A 19,806-nucleotide genomic window follows, 5' to 3' on the forward strand; every position below is an offset into this window, starting at 1 on the left:
CCACCAATTGGGCCAGGTATTGTGTCAAACACTATCTACACCTCGAGAGCTTTCCATAGACACCAAGAACACCAAAATCTATCGAGCGGTTTGTCCAATTTTTATCCGGGAAATTTTAGCCCATTTCGACTTTTGGGCTACATTTCCCGCAAACCGTGAACCCCAAGAGAAAACCGAGAGTACCAGAGAGGTCCACTCGTCGAGAGCTTCGAGGCAATATAAATTCCAAAATTTTTCGATACCGTTTTTTGGTGGGTCCCATGAAACTTCGTAGTATTTTTCCGAACATTAAATGAGCTTAGAAAATTTCGTAAAAATTTTATACTGACCCCCGTGTTGTGGGCTTCGTGTAGGTACTTTCAATTTGCGGAAATTCGACAGTTTTCTGGGTTTGTGAATTTCCGGCCAGACAAACTGGCTACCAAAAAAGTCTTGGAATTAGATCGGGATTTTGGCTACCCCACCTTTGTCAGACACCCCGAGCGTGTTCCTGAGATCAGAATCGGCATAAGTAAACCCAAACCTTACTTTTTCGTAATTTTCTAGTGCTTAAATGGGATTAAAAATCCATAAAATATTCGTGGTAGCTCAGAAAATTATGATTCTTTTTGCATTAGTCTAGTAATATTGCTAAGGACCGCGGGGCAAAGTTTTAGAATTTTTAGAGCTTATTTGGATAGTTTTTGCAAAAAGGATCAATTATAAGGACTAAACTGTAAATTTACATATTGTGATTGATGACTGTTTGGATGGGCCCAGGAGGGGCTGTGTGATGTGATTGAGTTGTGAGTGTATGATTTGTGGATATAGAAGTGTGTTTTAAACCCATTTGCAGGTTGGGTAGGTCCTAGGTATAGGGGAGACTCTGCCGGATTTTCGGCACGACTTAGGATGTCTTTGGTCTTTTTCTTAGTTTGTATTGAGTCAAATTTATTAAATGATTGTAATAAAATTGTCAGGTGAACTGGGACAGCCTTCTTCCTCTGCCTAGCCGCCATAATGACTGCTATCAAGTCTGTGAGTAAAATATTAATTTTAATTGTAATTTCGATATTATTATATGTTCAAGCATGCCCATGCATCACTTATATGTATATATCTATGTAGTTAAACTCTAGGCACGTTTTATATTGCATTCACAACTGTTAAAGTGCCATGGATGTTGTTGTGGTAATTTGGAGCAGTGTGCGTGCGTTGGCGTGCGTGTGATGTGGTGTTGGCTATGGATAGGACGGGTAGACACAGCTTGAGATCTTCGCTGGGACCCGGTCCTTCGGGGTAGACACGGCTTGAGTTCTTCGCTGGGACCTTGATTTGGTTTATTAAGCAAAAGTCCGGCTTGAGTTCTTCGCTGGCACAGGTTGGATTAAAGAGAGCTGTATAGGGGATCAGCTCCCATATATTTTATGATTTGACATTACTAGGTGTGTGAGTGATCAAAATTACCTTTTTGCTGTTATGATGTGAAAATATTGCTGATGTTGCATTTCACTCTACAGGGTGCATTAGCTTTAGATAGTTATAGAGATTATGGTTAAAATTGATATTTTACTCTCTGAGTCGAACGCTCACTCCTGTTCATTATTCTTCAGGCTACAGGAGGATTTTTGTTGTGGTTAACCTGTTTTTCTCCTTCGCATGTTGTTTATTAATGTTTGTGTAATTTTATTAACTCCTAGAATTTTCGCATGTGTTAGAAATATTTATTTGATTTGGGTATGTAATATAATTATCATGTTGGACCTGTAAACGTATTATTATATGCATGTTTGATGGACTGGATAAGGGAGCTTAGCTCCCATTTATTTTTATGACACTTGAGTATGTGGAGGGTGAGCTGAGCTCCCCAATTGATTATACATTGTGTTTACAGGTTGGGTGAGTCAAAACTCCCCGTTGAAAGATCCACTTTATGGCCGGACTCTGTCCGGTTGAATTCTTGAAATTGGGCCCAAATGGGCCTTAGAGTTTGGTTAATGAATAGTTAGGCTTACTACGGGCGTCGGGGGTGTAACACCCCAAAATTTTAAAACTTTATTATTTTATGAGTATTATGGATATTTTAATTTTATTAAATTTTAAGAAATTATTTGAGATTTTTCGAATTTTAAAAATCGGGTTCGATTTTTCCGAAAATATAAATTTAGATGATTTTTAAAAATTAATTTAAAGACCACGTGGCAAAACTAAAAATATATTTAGAGTCTACGAATTTTTTCTGAGTTTTTTGAAATTTTTTCGGAATTTTTGGACCTCGTTTTCGGTCCCGAGGCAAAGTAAAAATTCAAAATTTTGTATCCTGAATCGAATCAGGCAAATCGTCAGGACCGGTCGAATCGACCTTTTCTTTTCTTCTTTCCCCTTCCCCGCGCGCGTCCGACCTCCCTCCCTTTCTCTCTCTTTTTCTCTCTCCTCCCACCGCCCCTTTCCGCGCCGCCTCTGCCACTCCATTTCATGGCACCCACCCCGGTAGTCCCACCATTTGCTGGAACGCTGGAAAACGGTGCTCGAAGTGGAGCGACGTGCGCGCACGACCGTTCGTCTTCCCGGCCAAAATCCGGCCGATCCGGCCACCAATCGGACCGGGCCTTGTGTCTAAACTCATCTACTCGTCGAGAGCTTTCCATAGACACCAAGAACACCGAAATAAATCGAGCGGTTTGTCCAATTTTTGCCCGGAAAGTTTTAGCCCATTTTGATTTTCGGGCTAGATTTCTCGCAAATCGTGAACCCCACGAGAAAACCGAGAGTACCAGAGCGCTTCACTCGTTGAGAGCTTCGCGGGGATATAAATTTCAAAATTTTTCGACACCGTTTTTTGGTGGGTCCCACGAAATTTTGCAGTGTTTTTCCGAGCATTAAATAAGCTTAGAAAATTCTGAAAAATTTATGTACTAACCCCCGTGTTGTGGGCTTCGTGTAGGTATCCTCAATTCGCGAAAATTCGACAGTTGACCGAAGTTCAGTGAATTTCCGCCAGCATGCACTGCATCAAAAGTCTTCGAATTGGACCGAGGTTTTAGCTACCCCCCCATTGTCAAACTTCCTGAGCGCGTCCCCGGAGTCAGAATCGGCAAAGGTAAACCCGAACCTTGCTTTTTCGTAATTTTCTAGTGCTTAAATAGGATTAAAAATCCATAACATATTTGTGGTAGCTCAGAAAATTATGATTCTTTTTGCAATAGCCTAGTAATATCGCTAAGGACCGCGGGGCAAAGTTTTAGAATTTTTAGAGCTTATTTGGGTAGTTTTTGCAAAAATGATAAATTATAAGGACTAAATTAAAATTTTACATATTGTGATGGATGACTGATTTGATGGGCCTGGAGGGGTCAGGTGATGTGATTGAGTTGCGATATATGGGTTGTGAATATAGAAGTATGTTTTGAGCCCTTTTGCAGGTTGGGTAGGTCCTAGGTATAGGGGAGACTCTGCCGGATTTTCGGCACGACTTAGGATGGATTTGGTCTTTTCTTAATTTGTATTGAGTCATTTGTATTAAATAATTGTAATGTAATTGTCAGGTGAGCCGATGCCTTTCTTCCTCCGCCCACCGCCACCAAAGGACCGTTGTCAAGTCTGTGAGTAAAATATTAATTTTAATTGTAATTTCACTATTATTATATGTTCAAGCATGCCCATGCATCACTTATATGCATATATTTATGTAGTTAAACTCTAGGCACGATTTATGTTGCATTCATAACTGTTAAAGTGCCATAGATGTTGATGTGGTAATTTGGAGCAGTGTGCGTGCGTTGGCGTGCGTGTGATGTGGTGTGGACTATGAATAGGACGGGTAGACACGGCTTGAGATCTTCACTGGGACCCGGTCCTTCGGGGTAGACACGGCTTGAGTTCTTCGCTGGGACCCCGATTTGGTTTATTAAGCGAAAGTCCGGCTTGAGTTCTTCGCTGGCACCAGGTTGGATTTAAGAGAGCTGTATAGGGGATCAGCTCCCATATATTATGATTGATACTACTGGGTGTGTGAGTGCTCCAAATTACCTTTTTGCTGTTATGATGTGAATTTATTGCTGGTGCTGTATTTCACTCTACAGGGTGCATTAGTTTTAGATAGTTATAGAAATTATGGTTAAAATTGATATTTTACTCTCTGAGTCGAACGCTCACTCCTGTTCAATATTTTTCCAGGCCACAGGAGGATATTTTTGAGGTTAACCTGCTTTCTTCCTCGCAGGTCGATTATTAATGTTTGTATAAACTTGTTAAATCTCAGAATTTCCGCATGTGTTAGGAATGTTTATTTGATATGGGTCTGTAAACTAAATTATTATTTTGGACCTGTAAACTTAATATTCTGTGCATGTTTGATGAATTGGATGAGGGAGCTGAGCTCCCATTTATTTTTATGCTGATGAGTATGTAGAGGGTAAGCTGAGCTCCCCAATTGAGTATTTATTGTGTTTATAGGTCGGGTGAGTCAAAAACTCCCCGTTGGTAGGTCTATTTTATGACCGGACTCTGTCCGGTTGATTTCTTGAAATTGGGCCCAAATGGGCCTTAGAGTTAGGTTAAGTGAATAGTTAGGCTTACTACGGGCCTCGGGGGCTTTAGGCTGGCCCAGGTCCTAGTGCCGGTCCGGCCTATAGGTTGGGTCGTGACAGGGGGCTTTAGGCTGGCCCAGGTCCTAGTGCCGGTCCGGCCCATAAGTTGGATCGTGACACAATGTCAATTTCAATATCCCATAATTTTATGCTCATTACAATTCAAAACAAATTTTATCCATTTTCCATGTCAAGTATGTTTCAATTAAAATTTTTCCAAAGCTAACTTTATTCAATTTATGACAAAATAAAATCATAACTAATTTCATTTTCCAAAACTAAACTCATTCATACCATAACACATTTCATTAATTGTTGAGATAAATTCAATATTTGATAAACATAATACAATAAGAAATAAAATCATTTAGTCAAAAGACATATGAAGAAACATAACCAATAAAAACACTAGTTGTGCACAAACCTCTTTACTCCAAATTTCAGTTTTTCCTTGAAGATCCCTTTCCAGTCTATTTTTCAACTGAAACACACAGTTTACAATGTTTCAGTACCATATCTCATAATAAATTCATTAATTTATTTCATACCTACTTATTTGTAGTTTTAATTTTGCTTAAATTGGTATCCTTTGAATTTTATATTTTGGAGTTACTATTTATTATACTATTCAAGTCAAAATGTTGACTTTTTCCTACTAAATAGGTTTATTAATTCTAATTGCACTCATATACCACATTTTGAGTCATATTTTTATTGGCATTGATTGCCAAATTCAATTCAAAATCTACTAGGGTTAAATATCAAAATTTCAGTTTTGGGTTACTTGTTTGTACTATTCCATTGGTCTGTCTACAGTGAGAATTTGGCCAACTTTCCTTTACCAAAGTTGTTCCTTAATGTCTTATCTTTAATTCCCTTTTTGCATCACTCCATTTGGAGTTTTTTAGCTCAAGTTATGGCCATTTTCCTAAGGCTAGCCAGATTTGTATCTACCCAGAATTCTGGGCAGGTTTTTGGTTCTAGGAGTTTTGGACAACCAACTTTGGGAAGTAAAATGACTTGGTTATGGGCAGAATTTGGGTTAGTGTTCTTCATAAAAGTTGTAGTACTATGTCATATCTTTCCAATGCCACAAAAATCAGGTCATTTGGACCTGCCTAGACCAAGTTATGGCTAAATGAACAAATACTATTTATTTGGTCATTTTTGTACAGTGGCAGTGCACATTACCTGGATTTGACCTAATTGTTCACTAACTTAGAGTCACTTTCTGGGCATGGTTTCTACATGAAAAATGTGTCATTATGTGTCTATTTTCATTTTCAATTGGCCTCACACCAATTGGAGTGGCAGAATTACAGTTTTGGTCCCTGAAAGGGACCTAGGTCAGGCTGTCCAGGATTGGACCCCTACCTATCCGAATTTGGTTTTACTTCTAACCATTCAAACACATCCTAATTTGTCTCAATTGACCATTTTGAGTCTCATTTAGGTCAAAGTACATCAATTTACCAATTTCTCAATTTTTCCCCCCAAACCCTAAGGGTCAAGTACCCTAATTTTTCTACTTAATTCAATTGATGCAATTAAAGTGTATAAGCATTATCTACACCCTAAATCAAGTTTAATTACACCTTTAATTGCATCAAAATCAATCAAACGCTAACTTACTTACATTGGCCAAAATTCATGTGGATGGGGATAAGCATGATTTGTTTCATTTGTTTATCAATTTCTAGTGTAATTTAACTACTTAATCATGAATTAAAGCATAAATTTGAAAACTAACCACTAACCTCTTGGTAGCTCTTTCACTCTTCCAATTCCCACTTCCTTTTTGAATTTTTCTCTTCTACTCCTCTTGCCAAAGCTTGATTATAGGTTTTTAACTATGAAATTTAGGGGATTTATGGGTTAAATTCAAGCTTTAAAAGCTTGAAAAATATGGCTATGGAGGAAAACTAAAGAAAGAAGAGAGGATGAGGAGAGGGATGACAACTAGAAAATGAAGATGACCATATTTTTTGTTTTTAATTTTATGTATTTATCTTGCTTTTTGACTTAGAAAAAATTAGAATAATTAAATTTTATTTTTGACATCATGGGTGAGGTCACTAAGATGAGGTCATAATTCATTTTCTTTTCTTTTTCCTTTTTCCTTTATCCTTTATTTTTCCATAGTTCTTTAATTTAATTCTATATTCTGAAATTTTCATTTCTCCGATTTTATTAGACAATTAGGTCGTGAGTCACCTCCAGGAGTGAATTGACCAATTTGCCCCTCGCCTGTTTGATCCGGTTTGCAAGTAATTTGATATTTCTTCTAGAGCCCTGACCTAATTATTTGACCTGCTTATTAGCTCTTTTCCGTGATTTGCTCTTTTCTATTAGGTTCATCATAGTCCTTAGGATCGCGGTGTCACAATTTCCCATTCAAAATTAGGGTTAGGACTGACCTCGCAGTCACTTCCCGGGAAGGTCACCCATCGCTGTGACCCTCGGCTCATTTAACTTTTTATGCTTGTTTTCTTTATTTATATTTTTCCTTCTTATAATTGTTATTTATTTTTATCTATGACTTTTCTGGATGTCACAGATATAGCTCCAGACGTCTTGACTGTCCGGGCAAACATCAGGCGTCGGAACAGTAGATTGTACAGGAGTGTCCAATATGAGGGCGTTACATATTGTCTTGGCTTAGTTAAGGATGTTAGGGAGTTCATTCGCAATTGTACGGTATGTCAGTGCTTCAAACCTAATTTATCAGCTTCTCCAGGGCTATTGCAACCTTTACGTATCCCTTCAACCTTATTTTCTGACATTACCATGGATTTTATTGAGAGTTTATCTTCTTCTAGTGGCAAAACAATTATCTTTGTGGTAGTCGATCGATTATCAAAGTTTGCTTATTTTATGGGACTTTTTCATCCACTGTCAGTAAAGCAAGTGGCCTCTGTTTTCCTAGATAATGTTGTGAAGATACATGGGTTGCCTCTTACAATTACTAGTGACAGAGATTCTATTTTTTAGGTGCTTTTTTGAAAGAACTTTTCTTAATGCAAGGGGTTCAACTGTAATTTTTGACTGCATATCATCCTTAAACGGATGGGCAGACTAAGGTAGTAAATAGGTATTTGCAATGCTACCTTCGGTGTACGATGGTGACCTTCCTCACTCTTGGCTTCAATGGCTTCCTTTAGCTCAATACTAATATAATACATCATACCATTCTTCCATTAAGATGTTACCATTTGAGGCTTTATTTGGGATATCACTGCCAATTCACACCCCTTATTTTCCTCATGATTCTACTATAGAGGTTGTTGATGTGTTCTAAAGGGATCAAGAAAGTTCTCTAGCTGTTCTTAAACACCATTTGCAAAAAGCTGCTGATCGTATGAAAAGTCAAGCAGATAAGGGTCGTACTGATAGGCAATTTCAGATTAGGGATTGGGTTTTTCTTAAACTTCAGCCTTATCATCAGTTCACAATTCGAAAGAAGCACCAAAAATTTTAGGCTAAGTATTTTGGTCCTTACCAACCAAAAATTTCAGTCCAAAGTATTTTGGTCCTTACCAAATACTTGATAAAATAGGTGTTGTGGCTTACAAGCTTAATTTGCCTATTGATTCCCAAATCCATAATGTGTTTCATGTTTCCCAATTAAAACCTACTTTTGCTTCGGTACAAATTTCTATGGATTTGCCTTCTATTTCACACATTCAAGATGCTTACCTACAAGCAATCTTAGATAGGCACATGGTTCGATCTCATAATGCTGCTGCAACGCAGATATAGGTCCATTGGCAAGGAGTTTCTCCTGCTGATGCGTCTTGGGAGTTTGCAGATGAAATAAGAGCTCATTTTCCAACTTTCTTCCTTGAGGACAAGGAATCTTAGGCGGGGAGAAATGTTATAAGAATAAAGCATAATGGTGTGCTAAGCTTAAGAGGAAAGGCAGGAGAATTGGAGCTGAGCTGTATGGGATTTGTATGGCTGTTAGAGTTGTTTGAGTAGGTTACGCTGAGGAAGACACGTGTCAAGCAAAGAGCAGAGAGGATTCATGTTAGTTAGCATGTGTAGTTAGTGAGCTGTATTCTGTTACTATATAGCCAATATATACTGATGTAATCTGTTGGGAAGGGTATTGTGAATAATACAATTTTGTTGTTATTGCTATTGGTTCCAAATTTCCTTTTCTGTGTATCATATATATACTAAAAACAGTGACACTGACATCTCTTAATCATTTTAATTGCTTGAATTTTTTACCATAGGTTTTCCATGTATATTTCAGGGTTAATTATATCAACGGTCCCTAAACTTAGGGGGTAGTTTCATTTTCATCCTTGAACTTCAATTTGTTATAATAAAATCCCTTAACTTCAATTTATTTTCATAGAAAATCCTTGTAACCTGCCATAACAAGTTTACAGGTTAAAAAGTGTGAAATTAACTTTTTGTCCCTCTCTGCTAAAAATAAAATCACCATTTTATCCCTTCATTTCTTTTATCTTTTTCTCTCCCATCTTTGCTAAAATACAAATCGTGTTTTGAGCTCCACCATCCCATTTAGCATCGCAATCCCTTTCCCCTATGTTTGTTTACTTCCAACCAAAATCAATAAGCATCGATGATGGCAATGACCTCAACATCCTTAGGCAGCTCTATTTTCAACCACCTTGAAATGTCGACAAGCATCGGTGATAACAACCCTTGAAATGTCAATGCTAGTGGAGAAATTGATCGGTGAGCGATGGGTCTATTTCCAATCACCTTTTCGCCACCTCTAAGTTCTATTCAACTAGTCACAACTTAGGGAAATTTTTCCGACCAGATTTGCTGTAACACCCTAGGCAAATCCCACATCGGCAAAACACGGGAGAGATGCTGGGTTTATAAGTTGGTGGTTCATAACCCCTAGCGATGCGTTTTAAAACCGTGAAGACTTCGGCCCAGAGCGGATAATATCACTAGTGGGCCGGGCCATTACATTTGTGGTATCAGAGCCGCTCCGCGTGCAACCTTGAACGATGGTGGGGCAAACCTCAGCGAGGACACTGAGTCCCATAAGGGGGGTGGATTGTAACACCCTAGGCAAATCCCACATCGGCAAAACACGGGAGAGATGCTGGGTTTATAAGTTGGTGGTTCGTAACTCCTAGCAACGCATTTTAAAACCGTGAGGGCTTCGGCCCAGAGCAGACAATATCACGAATGGGCCGGGCCGTTACATTTGCAGTCCCCTATTACCGGAATGACACAAATTGATGAGAAAGGGAGAAATGGGTTTCTCGACAAAGCGAAACTCACATTCCTTTCTTGTTGATCCATGACACACTTCTTGATAAAAAATTCTACAAGTTGATTTCTACCTTCTCCTTTCAATTTCTTCCATATTTTGGGCTTTGGCGAATGCCACGTCAATTTATCCATGACACATCCATGTCCATTTGTTTGTCTAATAGTCGAATTTTTTCCTCTAAAACTCTCTTTGGCCACCAAACCCGCTGGTTCTGGTGTCCACCTATCAACCACGCCTTGTTTCTGCAAATTACGCATCAAGAATTTCCCTTTCCAAACCGCCATCATCCCTCTTTGTTCTACTGCTAATGACTCTCCTCCTGACACCTCCACCTCCGCCAATGGCTTCCACCTTGACGCTAATGCCATTCGTTATCTCCCTAGTAAGCCAATCACACTCTGTGTGGAAGTGTTCACTAGTCGGATGGGAAGCACTTGCGGTGTCAACGGCGGGAAGTTACTGGGTCAGGTCCAGGTCAGTGTGGATTTGAGGAATGGTCAGTCCAGCTCAAGAGCATTTCAAAATGGATAGTTAAAGCTAGGGAACTAGCCAGATAGACTAGCGGCTCAACTCCATCTGGTAGTCTAGGTTGAACTAGACCCACGATTTGTTTTTCAGTTTGGTGGCGAACTTGAGTGTAGCCTAATGGTTTTTCAGATACAAGGGAATATACGTCAACCTGTTTTAAGTTGCAAGTTTAGTGCGGACCAGAACTCAAGAACCTGATAATTTAATTTCTTTATCTTTTTGTTATTTGGTACATTTTAGTGGGTATAAAAAGTAGGAGTGCTGACATGCGCTTATGATGGTAGGGTAATGATAATTTGTTTAATTAATGAATAAAGTGAATAAAGGTTTGTCTCAACCAATCCTGGTTTATGGTGGAGAGGGTAAAAGGGTAATTTCATTATTTTTTACTTGTAAACCTACTATTACAACTTACAAGGATTTTTTGTGAAAATAAATTGAAGTTAAGGGATTTTATTGTAACAAATTAAAGTTAATGGATGAAAATGAAAATACCCCCTAAGTTCAGGAACGGTTGATGTAATTAACCCATATATTTCACTGTTATTTAGAATTTAGGAATTATTATTTTTCCATGAAAAAAGTATGTGAAATTGGGGCACTAGACAAAATTATAAAAATTGTAAAGACGTGAAGGTTTTTTTTTAAATAGTGCTATATTTATTTATTATATTTCGCATAAATATATGCAAGAAATCCATTCATAAGTTAAATTTTCATACAACACTATTTTTTTTATTTGAATTGTATATATTTTTAGTACATTTTTTTTCAATTTTTTAAAAATGTCAAGCTATTTAAAAGATTATAATTTTTATTTGTATTTTATTAAATAATTTTCATACCCGTACAACGTGCGGGCTTTTGGCTAGTTCTATTAAATGCTTGGTTTATTATTTGATTGTATTAAACTGCCTTAGTTACATATTTTGGTAGTTTAGGGCAGTGATGAATTGGGGATGAAAAATTATGGCCTTCCTCATAGTTGTCAAAGGCGAACTTGAGGCATAAGGTAATTGAGCTCAAAGGGGATTGCCTCAGGCGCCAAAAGGCAAGCGCCCTCACCAAAATGCAGTGAGGCCCAAGGCATACCTGGGTGAGGTGGGGGAAGAAAAAGACCCAAAAAAAAAAAAAGGGAGGATGAGAAGAAGAAGCCTATCCATCAAAGAAAACCATTGGGAAAAAAATGAAAAGGAAGAAGAAGAGGAAAAAGTGGAGAAGTAAAGAAGATGCACTTGGCTGGCTCTGGTTGCCTTTGCTCTCAATGATTAAACGTGGCTATGTCTATGTATTGGCTGTATATGTCCAATGTGACTAATGGATGGTGCTTAAAATGGGCTAGTGGTTAATGGGTTAAAATTTAATTTATTGTTTTTTTGGTGCTTTTTTGGATTTGTTATTTTTTAAAATTCTATTTTAAGTAAGTTAAAAATAAATGTAACATAGTTATTCTTAATGAGTTTATAAATATATATATATATATATGTATTAGTTATGTTACTTGGACTCGAGTTTAGGTGTTGGAAATGGATACATATCCATGTGTTTGACAAGTAAACTTTCTAAATAAAAAATATAGGGATATAGATTCAAATTTAGACACAAGTGCTCGAATACGTTACGCTAATAAAATAAAATAAAAGATATAAAATTATATAATAACTATGTTACTTAGACTCAGATACAGGTGTTTGAAAAGTATACATATCCATATGTCAGACTTGTAAAGTTCTTAAATAGTAAATACGAGGATATGGTTCCAAATTTAAACACGGGTGTTTGGATACGTTATATAACAAAAATAAAATAAATCTATATAGATTAATATGTAAAAATTAATTAATGTGATAATTTTTTAATGTAATATACATATTATTTAAGATTTAATAAAATATAATTTTAAATAATTAAAACTCATGATATTTATATTTTGTAATATTTCTCATCTTTTTATGAATAAGTTAATTATTTATTACATATTTTCCAAAAATAAAGATTAGCAGCCACTTAAACATTAAAACTAAAAAAAAAAAAAAAAGAAGTCAAAGTACCTTGACCCATTAAAATTAGAGAAAGAATAAGCCAGTTTTGCGCACACATGAACTCTAGTGAGTGCATGCTTGCCACCTAACGCCTATGAAATAGAGAAAAGAAAAAAGCAGTCAAATTTCCCAAGGCATCATTTAAGCTTGCATCCTTTCTTCTTCTTCTTCTTCTTCTTTCTTTATTTCTCTTTCTGCGTAGCTGCTACCTCCTCCTCCTCCTCCTCCTCCGTCTTCTTCTCTTCTTCTTCTTCTTCTTCTTCTTCTTTCTTTATTTCTCTTTCTATGTAGCTGCTACCTTCTTCTTCTTCTTCTTCTTCTTCTTCTTCTAGGCGTGTCTAACTTCATGGATGTGTGTCGGACACATATTTCGTGTCCTATCCAGTGTCATGTCGTGTCGATACGGTCGTGGCAAGGGAGAATGGCGAGTTCGAGTATCAGAGTATATTAGTGTCTTAAACTAAGTTCTCTCGTTTATTTGATTTTTTATAAATTTTTTTAAAAATTTTTGTACCTTACCTTGCTCAAGGCCCCAGGACCCTTGGCGCTTGGTGCTGCCTGGGCCTTTAATAACTATGGCCTTCCTTCCTTGTTATTACTTGGGTGTTATTTGGATTTAATTTCACAATGGTCATTGAACTTTTCACCTGTTTTAACATGTTACCAAGTTAGAGTTTAATTTTGTTTCAATAAGATTAATATTGGTATTCTTTAAGAGAATGTCATCCAAACTTATTGTACAGCAACCAAGTAAATTTTTTCTGTTGAACATTTAAAATTATGCTATTCATAGTGTTTGTTTTATAGAGGGTGATTTGGTGTAATGATAAAGTTACTCCATTTGTGATTTGAAGGTCATGGGTTCGAGCTACGAAAATAGTCTCTCTGCAAAGTAGGATAAGGTTGCCTACATAAATCCTTTTTAGAGCTTACAAGTGAGGGATGCTTTGTGCACTGGCCACTGGGTCATTCTTTTTTATAGTGTTTATTTGACATTGAGGTTAAAACAAGTTTTTTAAGAAGAGAACATTCTTAGTTGCTATTGCTATTATAGGCTTCAATACAGTATGGCTAATTTTCTCCTCTGATGACCAAAGAAAAATGCAATTTCTTGACCTTTTACAGTTTGTTCTAAAATGTAAAGAGACTTTGCAATTTGCTCCTCGACACTCCACGGTCACAGTTTGTTGGTCGTAAGCCACCATCTTTAACAAATATATCACAGAAATTTAAAAATGCATTTGGACCCATTTGTATGATATCATGACACATCACTACTAACAAGCCACTCCATTATTTCCGGTAGTGTTTAGTATAAATGAATTTCACAAAATTATGTGAAATTCATTTATAAATATAAAATTTTAGTGTTTTATTTAAATAAAAATTTATTTGAAATTCTTAATAATTAATTACATGTAATTTATTATAACTAAATCAAATTTCATAAAAATTAATAGAATTTATAAATAAATTACAAACTTAAAATCATATATGTTTCAAGTGATAAAATTATCTTTTTATTATATATCATTTTATTTTATTTTATTTATTCTAAATATAAAATCCATTTTATTTGAAATGAATTTCATATTTAATATAAAATATACCAAATAAAGGAATTAATGGAATTCATTTGCAAATAAAATGAATTTTACCATAAAATTGATCAAAAGGGTGTTAATTAGTTTTTGCTTTCCATTTGTAATCAAGTCATGAATAACTTGAATTTTTTTTATTGCAATATAATTTGGACATTGAATCCATTTTACATGAAACTGTTTTCTGTAGTTTTACAATAAATAAAATTTATAAACAAATATTTTATTCATTTTTCTTCTTTGGCTTCCCTTTTACTCCATATTTCTGTTTTACTGACTGCTCCTTGATTGATTTTATTTACCATTTTCAGCATGTTTGTAGTTATTTCCACCTTTATAATTTTAGAGGCTGTTGTCAGTTGTCACTTAGATGTTGATTTCTCATGCCTTGGCAGGTCCATTTAAGATAAATAGTGTGCCACTAGGACTTGTGAACCAATCACATGTTATTGCAACCTCCAACAAAGTAGACATACCTGGGGTCAATGTGGAAAAGCGCCAAGGAAGAAAAAGAAGGGGGAGGGAGAATTTTTTGAACATGAGAAAGAGGTTAGTTTTAACTTTTGTTTGTATGATAGTTTCTTTGGTCCACAGCAGTCTTTGTTGGTGTGGACAAAAAACATGATCCTCTTTAGTCCACTGCTATGTGAGTTGACAATGGCATAGGCACAAAATTGAAGCTTAGTACAACATGGACATGCCTATTGCTAAGGATGCCAAGTAAATAATATGTAAAAAGCAGAAAGTTGTCTGCATGAAAATATTTTCTTCAGCGGTTTAATTGCGCAAGAAATATATGATCATGTGCTCTTGCATGCACAACCATACTTTTTCCAACTTTTTGATGATAGTGATACAGTCAACATGAAATGATAAGTGAAAACTATGTCATAATGTTGCAGCATATAATCTGTCCAATCATATCTGAGACTGAAAGATGTATGCAGTGTCCTGAGGTCATTTTACTGGCCTTTGTTTCTTGTTTTTATGTGGAAGTGTCCTTGTTAGGGTCTATGGTATCTTTTCTAATTATGTTTATTTCTCAACCAACTGACTGTAGCAAAATCAGGAGCTCCCAGCTGAGAAGGATGTTTATCAAAAGGTTGTAAATACTGCTTTGATAAAGTCCACTGGAGGAGTCCTGGACGTGAAGAGCTACTTGGCAGCAAGATTCTCTCTTAAGTGGCATGAAACCTCATCAGTTTTGTCTTTCAGAGGAAATCTTTAATTTTCATCCTGTGGAATTCTTCAATTTGGTCTAGTTTTCTTGATCGTTATCCCTAAATTTTGTTTTAATGAGTCTCTGTTGCACAATGAGATGTTTACTTGTCTTTTAATGAATTAGGTCCAATAGGATGAGTCTATATGTTATGTCCTTTCTTTATTATTCATTTTATTTTTTGTTAAAATGAATAATAAGCCTATTGTTCACTGGAGTGATGCCAAGTGTTCTATGCTGTGGCCCTTGCCTATTTGCCTTGCAAGAGTTCTATGCACTGCTGTTCATGGAAGAGATAGATATGTGCTAATTGTTTTCAAAACGATCAAGAAAGAAATGCAGATTACATGATTGTTTGCCTAAGTTCGTTAGATAGACAATTTTATTTGATGCAAAACAGAGATTAGGAACTTGCGAGGATGAAAACAGATGTTAGGAAATGACAGTTTATTGAAAACAGTTCCAAGAAACATGGTTGAAGTTGAAAACAAACTAAGAAAGAGGATTCTCTTCCTCCATTTCAAAGCAAGCTATCAGCTCGAGATGGCAATCTCCTGAAGAAATTGCTAGGAACTGATGGTAGCTTGCTTCGAAATCTAGGATGCCTGAACCAGAATAAGCCTGTAATCAAGACAATTATCTTGAAAGGCGTTATGTAGAGCACAAAAGCTGCAATAAAGCAGAAAATTACATAGAGCGCTGTTGCTCTTGGGTCTCTCCAGCTGAGGAGAGCCTGAAATCGTTCCCCTTGTGTTGCCATATCTCCCACCACTGTTTGAATCCTTCCTGCAACACTTCTAAGCCTGTCATACCTCATTCGTGCTACATCTTGCTGCTTTGATGTAGGGAAAGTGTCGAATTCCTCATCTAATTCATCTGGGTGAACTACTTCTGCGCATGAAAGCTTGGTGTCCATGTGAGGAGGGTGCCTTGGTCGGAACCGATAATTCCATATTCCAATCAAGAACATATACAGGAAAATAGTTGGCAGAATCAGTTCTGGGTAGCAAATCAATATAAAAAATAGAACATGAACTAGTATTGTTGTGACAGGGTTCTTCCATTGACATACTTCACCAAGCCATTTGCTCATTGAGATTACACCAGAAAACAGTGACAAAATCCTGAAGAAGTTGGCTTTGCTTCTTCTCATGCTCCACATATGAGAATCTACATCCAGCATATACTCCACAACTTCTTTCCTCAGTGGTGGTTCTGCTCGGCTGAGCCTTACAGCTACAATATTCATGGCTTGGTATCTCAAACTGTCAAGCTGGTTTACAGTGAATGGATGCAAATAATGCATTTTTGGTAGTAACGGGTGGCCATAGAGATAAATCATATGTGCAAGAGATAGGCAGGTGAACCGAACTGCTAATTGGAGTTCTCCCATCTTTTTCAATCCAGATGGTTGTAAGACAAGAAGTGGGTAAGAGTTTGTGTAGATTCGATCTGTTTCTAGAGTGGACAGTCGAATTCTTACCTTTCCGATTCTTGAGTCCAACCGAGCTCCACCACCACCGCCACCTGATTTTTCATTTCCACCTGAGTGGCAGTTGTCAAAAACTCCCAGTGTGATCACTGTGCAAGGATCATAGACCTCCCATGTGTATTGTTCATTCCACTTTGGATTGAAGCTTTCTAGGATTGTTCTGGTCCTCACCCACTTCAGTCCGTACTTAGCTACACAATAGGCATCAGTGTTTCCTTTACCTTCTTTGGTCTTCATTGGAAGAAGCCCTTGCGCACTTAGGATACCCACTTCAAGAATGCCGATAGGATTCTTCCAGAGCTGCCTGGCTGTTGGCCGCTGGTCGCTTATATACATTGTTGATTCATCTAGTACATGGTAAGCACCTTCGAGACAAACTCTGAGATGAACTCTGCTTGAAAACTTGAGCTCATGCCTCTTGTCTCCCTCAAGAGCACCAAATCCAAATTTTTCGAGGTTGAACCATCTAGAGTGAACAGGCCGGTGATCGAAGCGCCTCTCAAAGTTGTGAAGGGGCAAAATCAACCTCCCCATAATTTCATCTTTTGCAGGGGTGACCTTATTTTCTACAGTAAGTGACAACTGTTCCTCAAAAGGCTCAGCTGCTACAAAGATCAGATCTTCGTTCCATGTTGGGTTGTTTGTGCGAATTGGGCATAGCTTGGTTTTGAGTACCTGGTTTCCAACTTGAGCCTTTACAAAAACCTGTGACTGTTGGCTTCTGTCAAGTGGTTCCACATCCTGAGCTTCAATCACGTTTACTCTGAGATACCACAGTTTTGGTGATACATAAACTTTTGATCGGACACTGAAAACACCTTCTCCTTGCACTGATGCAGCATCTGAGTTCCAGGCCTCAGGAAAAGCTTCATCAGCTTGTGTTCCCATCCAAACTGCAAGCATTACTTCTCCTTTCACTTTGCTATCCGCATGCCGATCCTCCAATCTATACCATTGAGGTGCCAAAGGGCTATCTGGTGGAACCCTTGTAGGCACTTCATGCATATCGAAGATTACTTTCCCTATATAATCATCTCTTCCTACCATTTCTCTGTCTCTAACGAAAACTTCAAGAATGGAAGATTGAATCTTCTCCTTCGAGAATGCAAAGACCTGGTGCCATTCAGGGTTGGTTTTCTTCTCAAAATGCTTTGTTTTTCCTTTGTAATTGCCAAGTTTCACTTCTACATATGGGTCACAGTTTCCTGTTACGGGATTTGGGGGAAGATCTTTGGCTTTCACAACTCGGACATACAGGTAAAACATCTGCTCAACAAGATCATAGGTGCTTGTAGCTCTGTCGCTGCTAATCCACCCGCCTCCGCCACGTCCTCCATGTGGCCATCGTTCTCCAAGCTGAGGCTTTGTATCCTTCAGTTTGAAGTCCTCTTGGCGGTTTAATGGATTCATTGGTTCCTTGTTGCAGAAAGCGTACTATTTTGTGAATGCTAAGAGCAAACAATTGTAACTTGAACTGTTGGAAATACGGAAGCTGAGGTATCCTTCCCTGATTATGTAGCTTTAATACCTGAAGTGGAAACAGCTATATCAATATTCAATATTGATAGAAGAAGAATATATATAATATATACGCCGGAGATATTTAACTGTACTTTTGAGTAGTTTCCACTGATGCTCAACTTGACATGTAAGAACTGCTTTTTTGGCAACAACCATTGATTATCTTCATCTCCTTATTGATTTGTAGCCTGGCCAAGAACTCTTCGTTGCAGGAAACTTGCAGGCAGTGTATGAATTTCTCTCAATAGAGTTTTTAAATTCTCAAGGCATTTTAAATCGTTGAGCGTGATAATGAGCAACCAAATCAAAGGAGATTAAGTGCAATATGAATAAACAACTTCTAAAACCAACTTCAGATGATATTTTCTGTCTTGATAGAATTTGCCAACTCCACTACCAGCTACATATTACCTTTTGGGTTCCTCTGAATAGTGAAGGAATCTTCATTTTGCGAGAAAAAAGAATGACAGAAAGAATGATCAAGGCTTTGATGGATTGAAAAGAAAGTAGCAAGTGCTAGAGGAAGTGTAACAGGGAAGGCGTGTGCCTTTTGTTTTAAAAGCATAAATGCCAATTGAAATGGTCCATAGTTAGCCATACTAGCTAAAGGGAACTGATACCCCACTTGAGAGGACAAAGATGACCTTCTAGATTTTTAAGCAAGGTGATTTTGCTGGATGTTTTTACTTTACTAGATTCTTTACTTTGTTTAATTGTCAAACTGAAAAATTTTAGGCTACCCACAATTTATCTCTCTCCACAGATTAAAGAACTTTGTTTGTGTTGTTTTATAGGTGTGGTTATCTGCTTTCTGTTTTCAGCATCAAAGTCAATGTGAAGGAAGGAAATAACAACAGATCATTAAAGAAACATTTAAAGAGCAAAAGTATACCATGGTGTATGGTGACCTTCAGAAAAGGAAAAGCAATATAGAAAACTTAAGGATGAGGCCTTACTGATAAAGATGCTTTATTCAATATTCTCCATCTTTATTCTCCTTTAATTTAATTTTCTGCTTTCAATAGGACTTTTCTTCTCATAAAGTAAAATTTGGTTTAATACTTTGTTTGTTAACCCATTCCCCTAATGCTGGTCAAAAGCTAGTTAGTGGCCATAGAATCAGTGTGTATGTGTAAAATTCTTTGTACTTGGTGTTGGATGATATGGGTTAGGCACTAACAAACATTGATACATGTCTACCCCATGTATTGTTATTCTACTTTTCTACATTTTGAGCCAGGAAATGTTCCTTTACATAAGGAGCATCTTCTGTTTTTGAATGATCATTGAATTCGTGTATGTGGAAACCATGCATATATGAGAAAAGACTGATTTGCAGATCATTTTTACTGTAAAGAATTGAAATATGTAATTGAACCTTCACCTAGAATTATAGCAGAATGATGCAACTGTTATAAGTGCCTTTCTGAGGGCAGGGCAGGAGTAGACTTAATTTTATTTCTTGCAATTAGAACGCCATGATTGCTTGATCAGAAACATTTGATTAATCACATATTCATGATTATCATGTTCAGATGCTATGCTTTGCATGATTATACTAATTATTAT

At 37.0% G+C, this 19,806-nt stretch overlaps 1 protein-coding gene and 1 pseudogene across 2 annotated transcripts; one reads left to right on the plus strand and one right to left on the minus strand.

Moving 5' to 3' along the window:
- The window catches only part of LOC110647421 (60S ribosomal protein L6-like), a 70,588-nt pseudogene extending 55,242 nt beyond the window's left edge, over window positions 1-15,346 (plus strand).
- A 310-nt stretch (window positions 15,347-15,656) lies between these two features.
- On the minus strand, window positions 15,657-18,765 carry LOC110647414 (FT-interacting protein 1). 2 transcript variants are annotated; one of them, XM_058143781.1, is made up of 2 exons: window positions 18,330-18,765; window positions 15,657-18,244 (listed from the first exon to the last, which is right to left on the minus strand). In XM_058143781.1, exon 2 carries the CDS (start codon window positions 18,124-18,126, stop codon window positions 15,745-15,747), a length of 2,382 nt encoding a protein of 793 aa, XP_057999764.1. In that variant the 5' UTR covers window positions 18,127-18,244; window positions 18,330-18,765; the 3' UTR covers window positions 15,657-15,744. The 2 variants fall into 2 exon arrangements, with proteins under 2 accessions (XP_057999764.1, XP_057999765.1); XM_058143782.1 differs by having other exon boundaries at window positions 18,325-18,765.
- Window positions 18,766-19,806: the final 1,041 nt, after the last annotated feature.

The sequence above is a fragment of the Hevea brasiliensis genome, chromosome 3, assembly GCF_030052815.1.
Source record: "Hevea brasiliensis isolate MT/VB/25A 57/8 chromosome 3, ASM3005281v1, whole genome shotgun sequence".
Classification (NCBI taxonomy): Eukaryota; Viridiplantae; Streptophyta; class Magnoliopsida; order Malpighiales; family Euphorbiaceae; genus Hevea; species Hevea brasiliensis.

What these genes read in the sequence shown, in the direction of transcription:
- LOC110647414 (XM_058143781.1), bottom strand. Translation starts at nt 18,126, where the DNA reads ATGAATCCATTAAACCGCCAAGAGGACTTCAAACTGAAGGATACAAAG.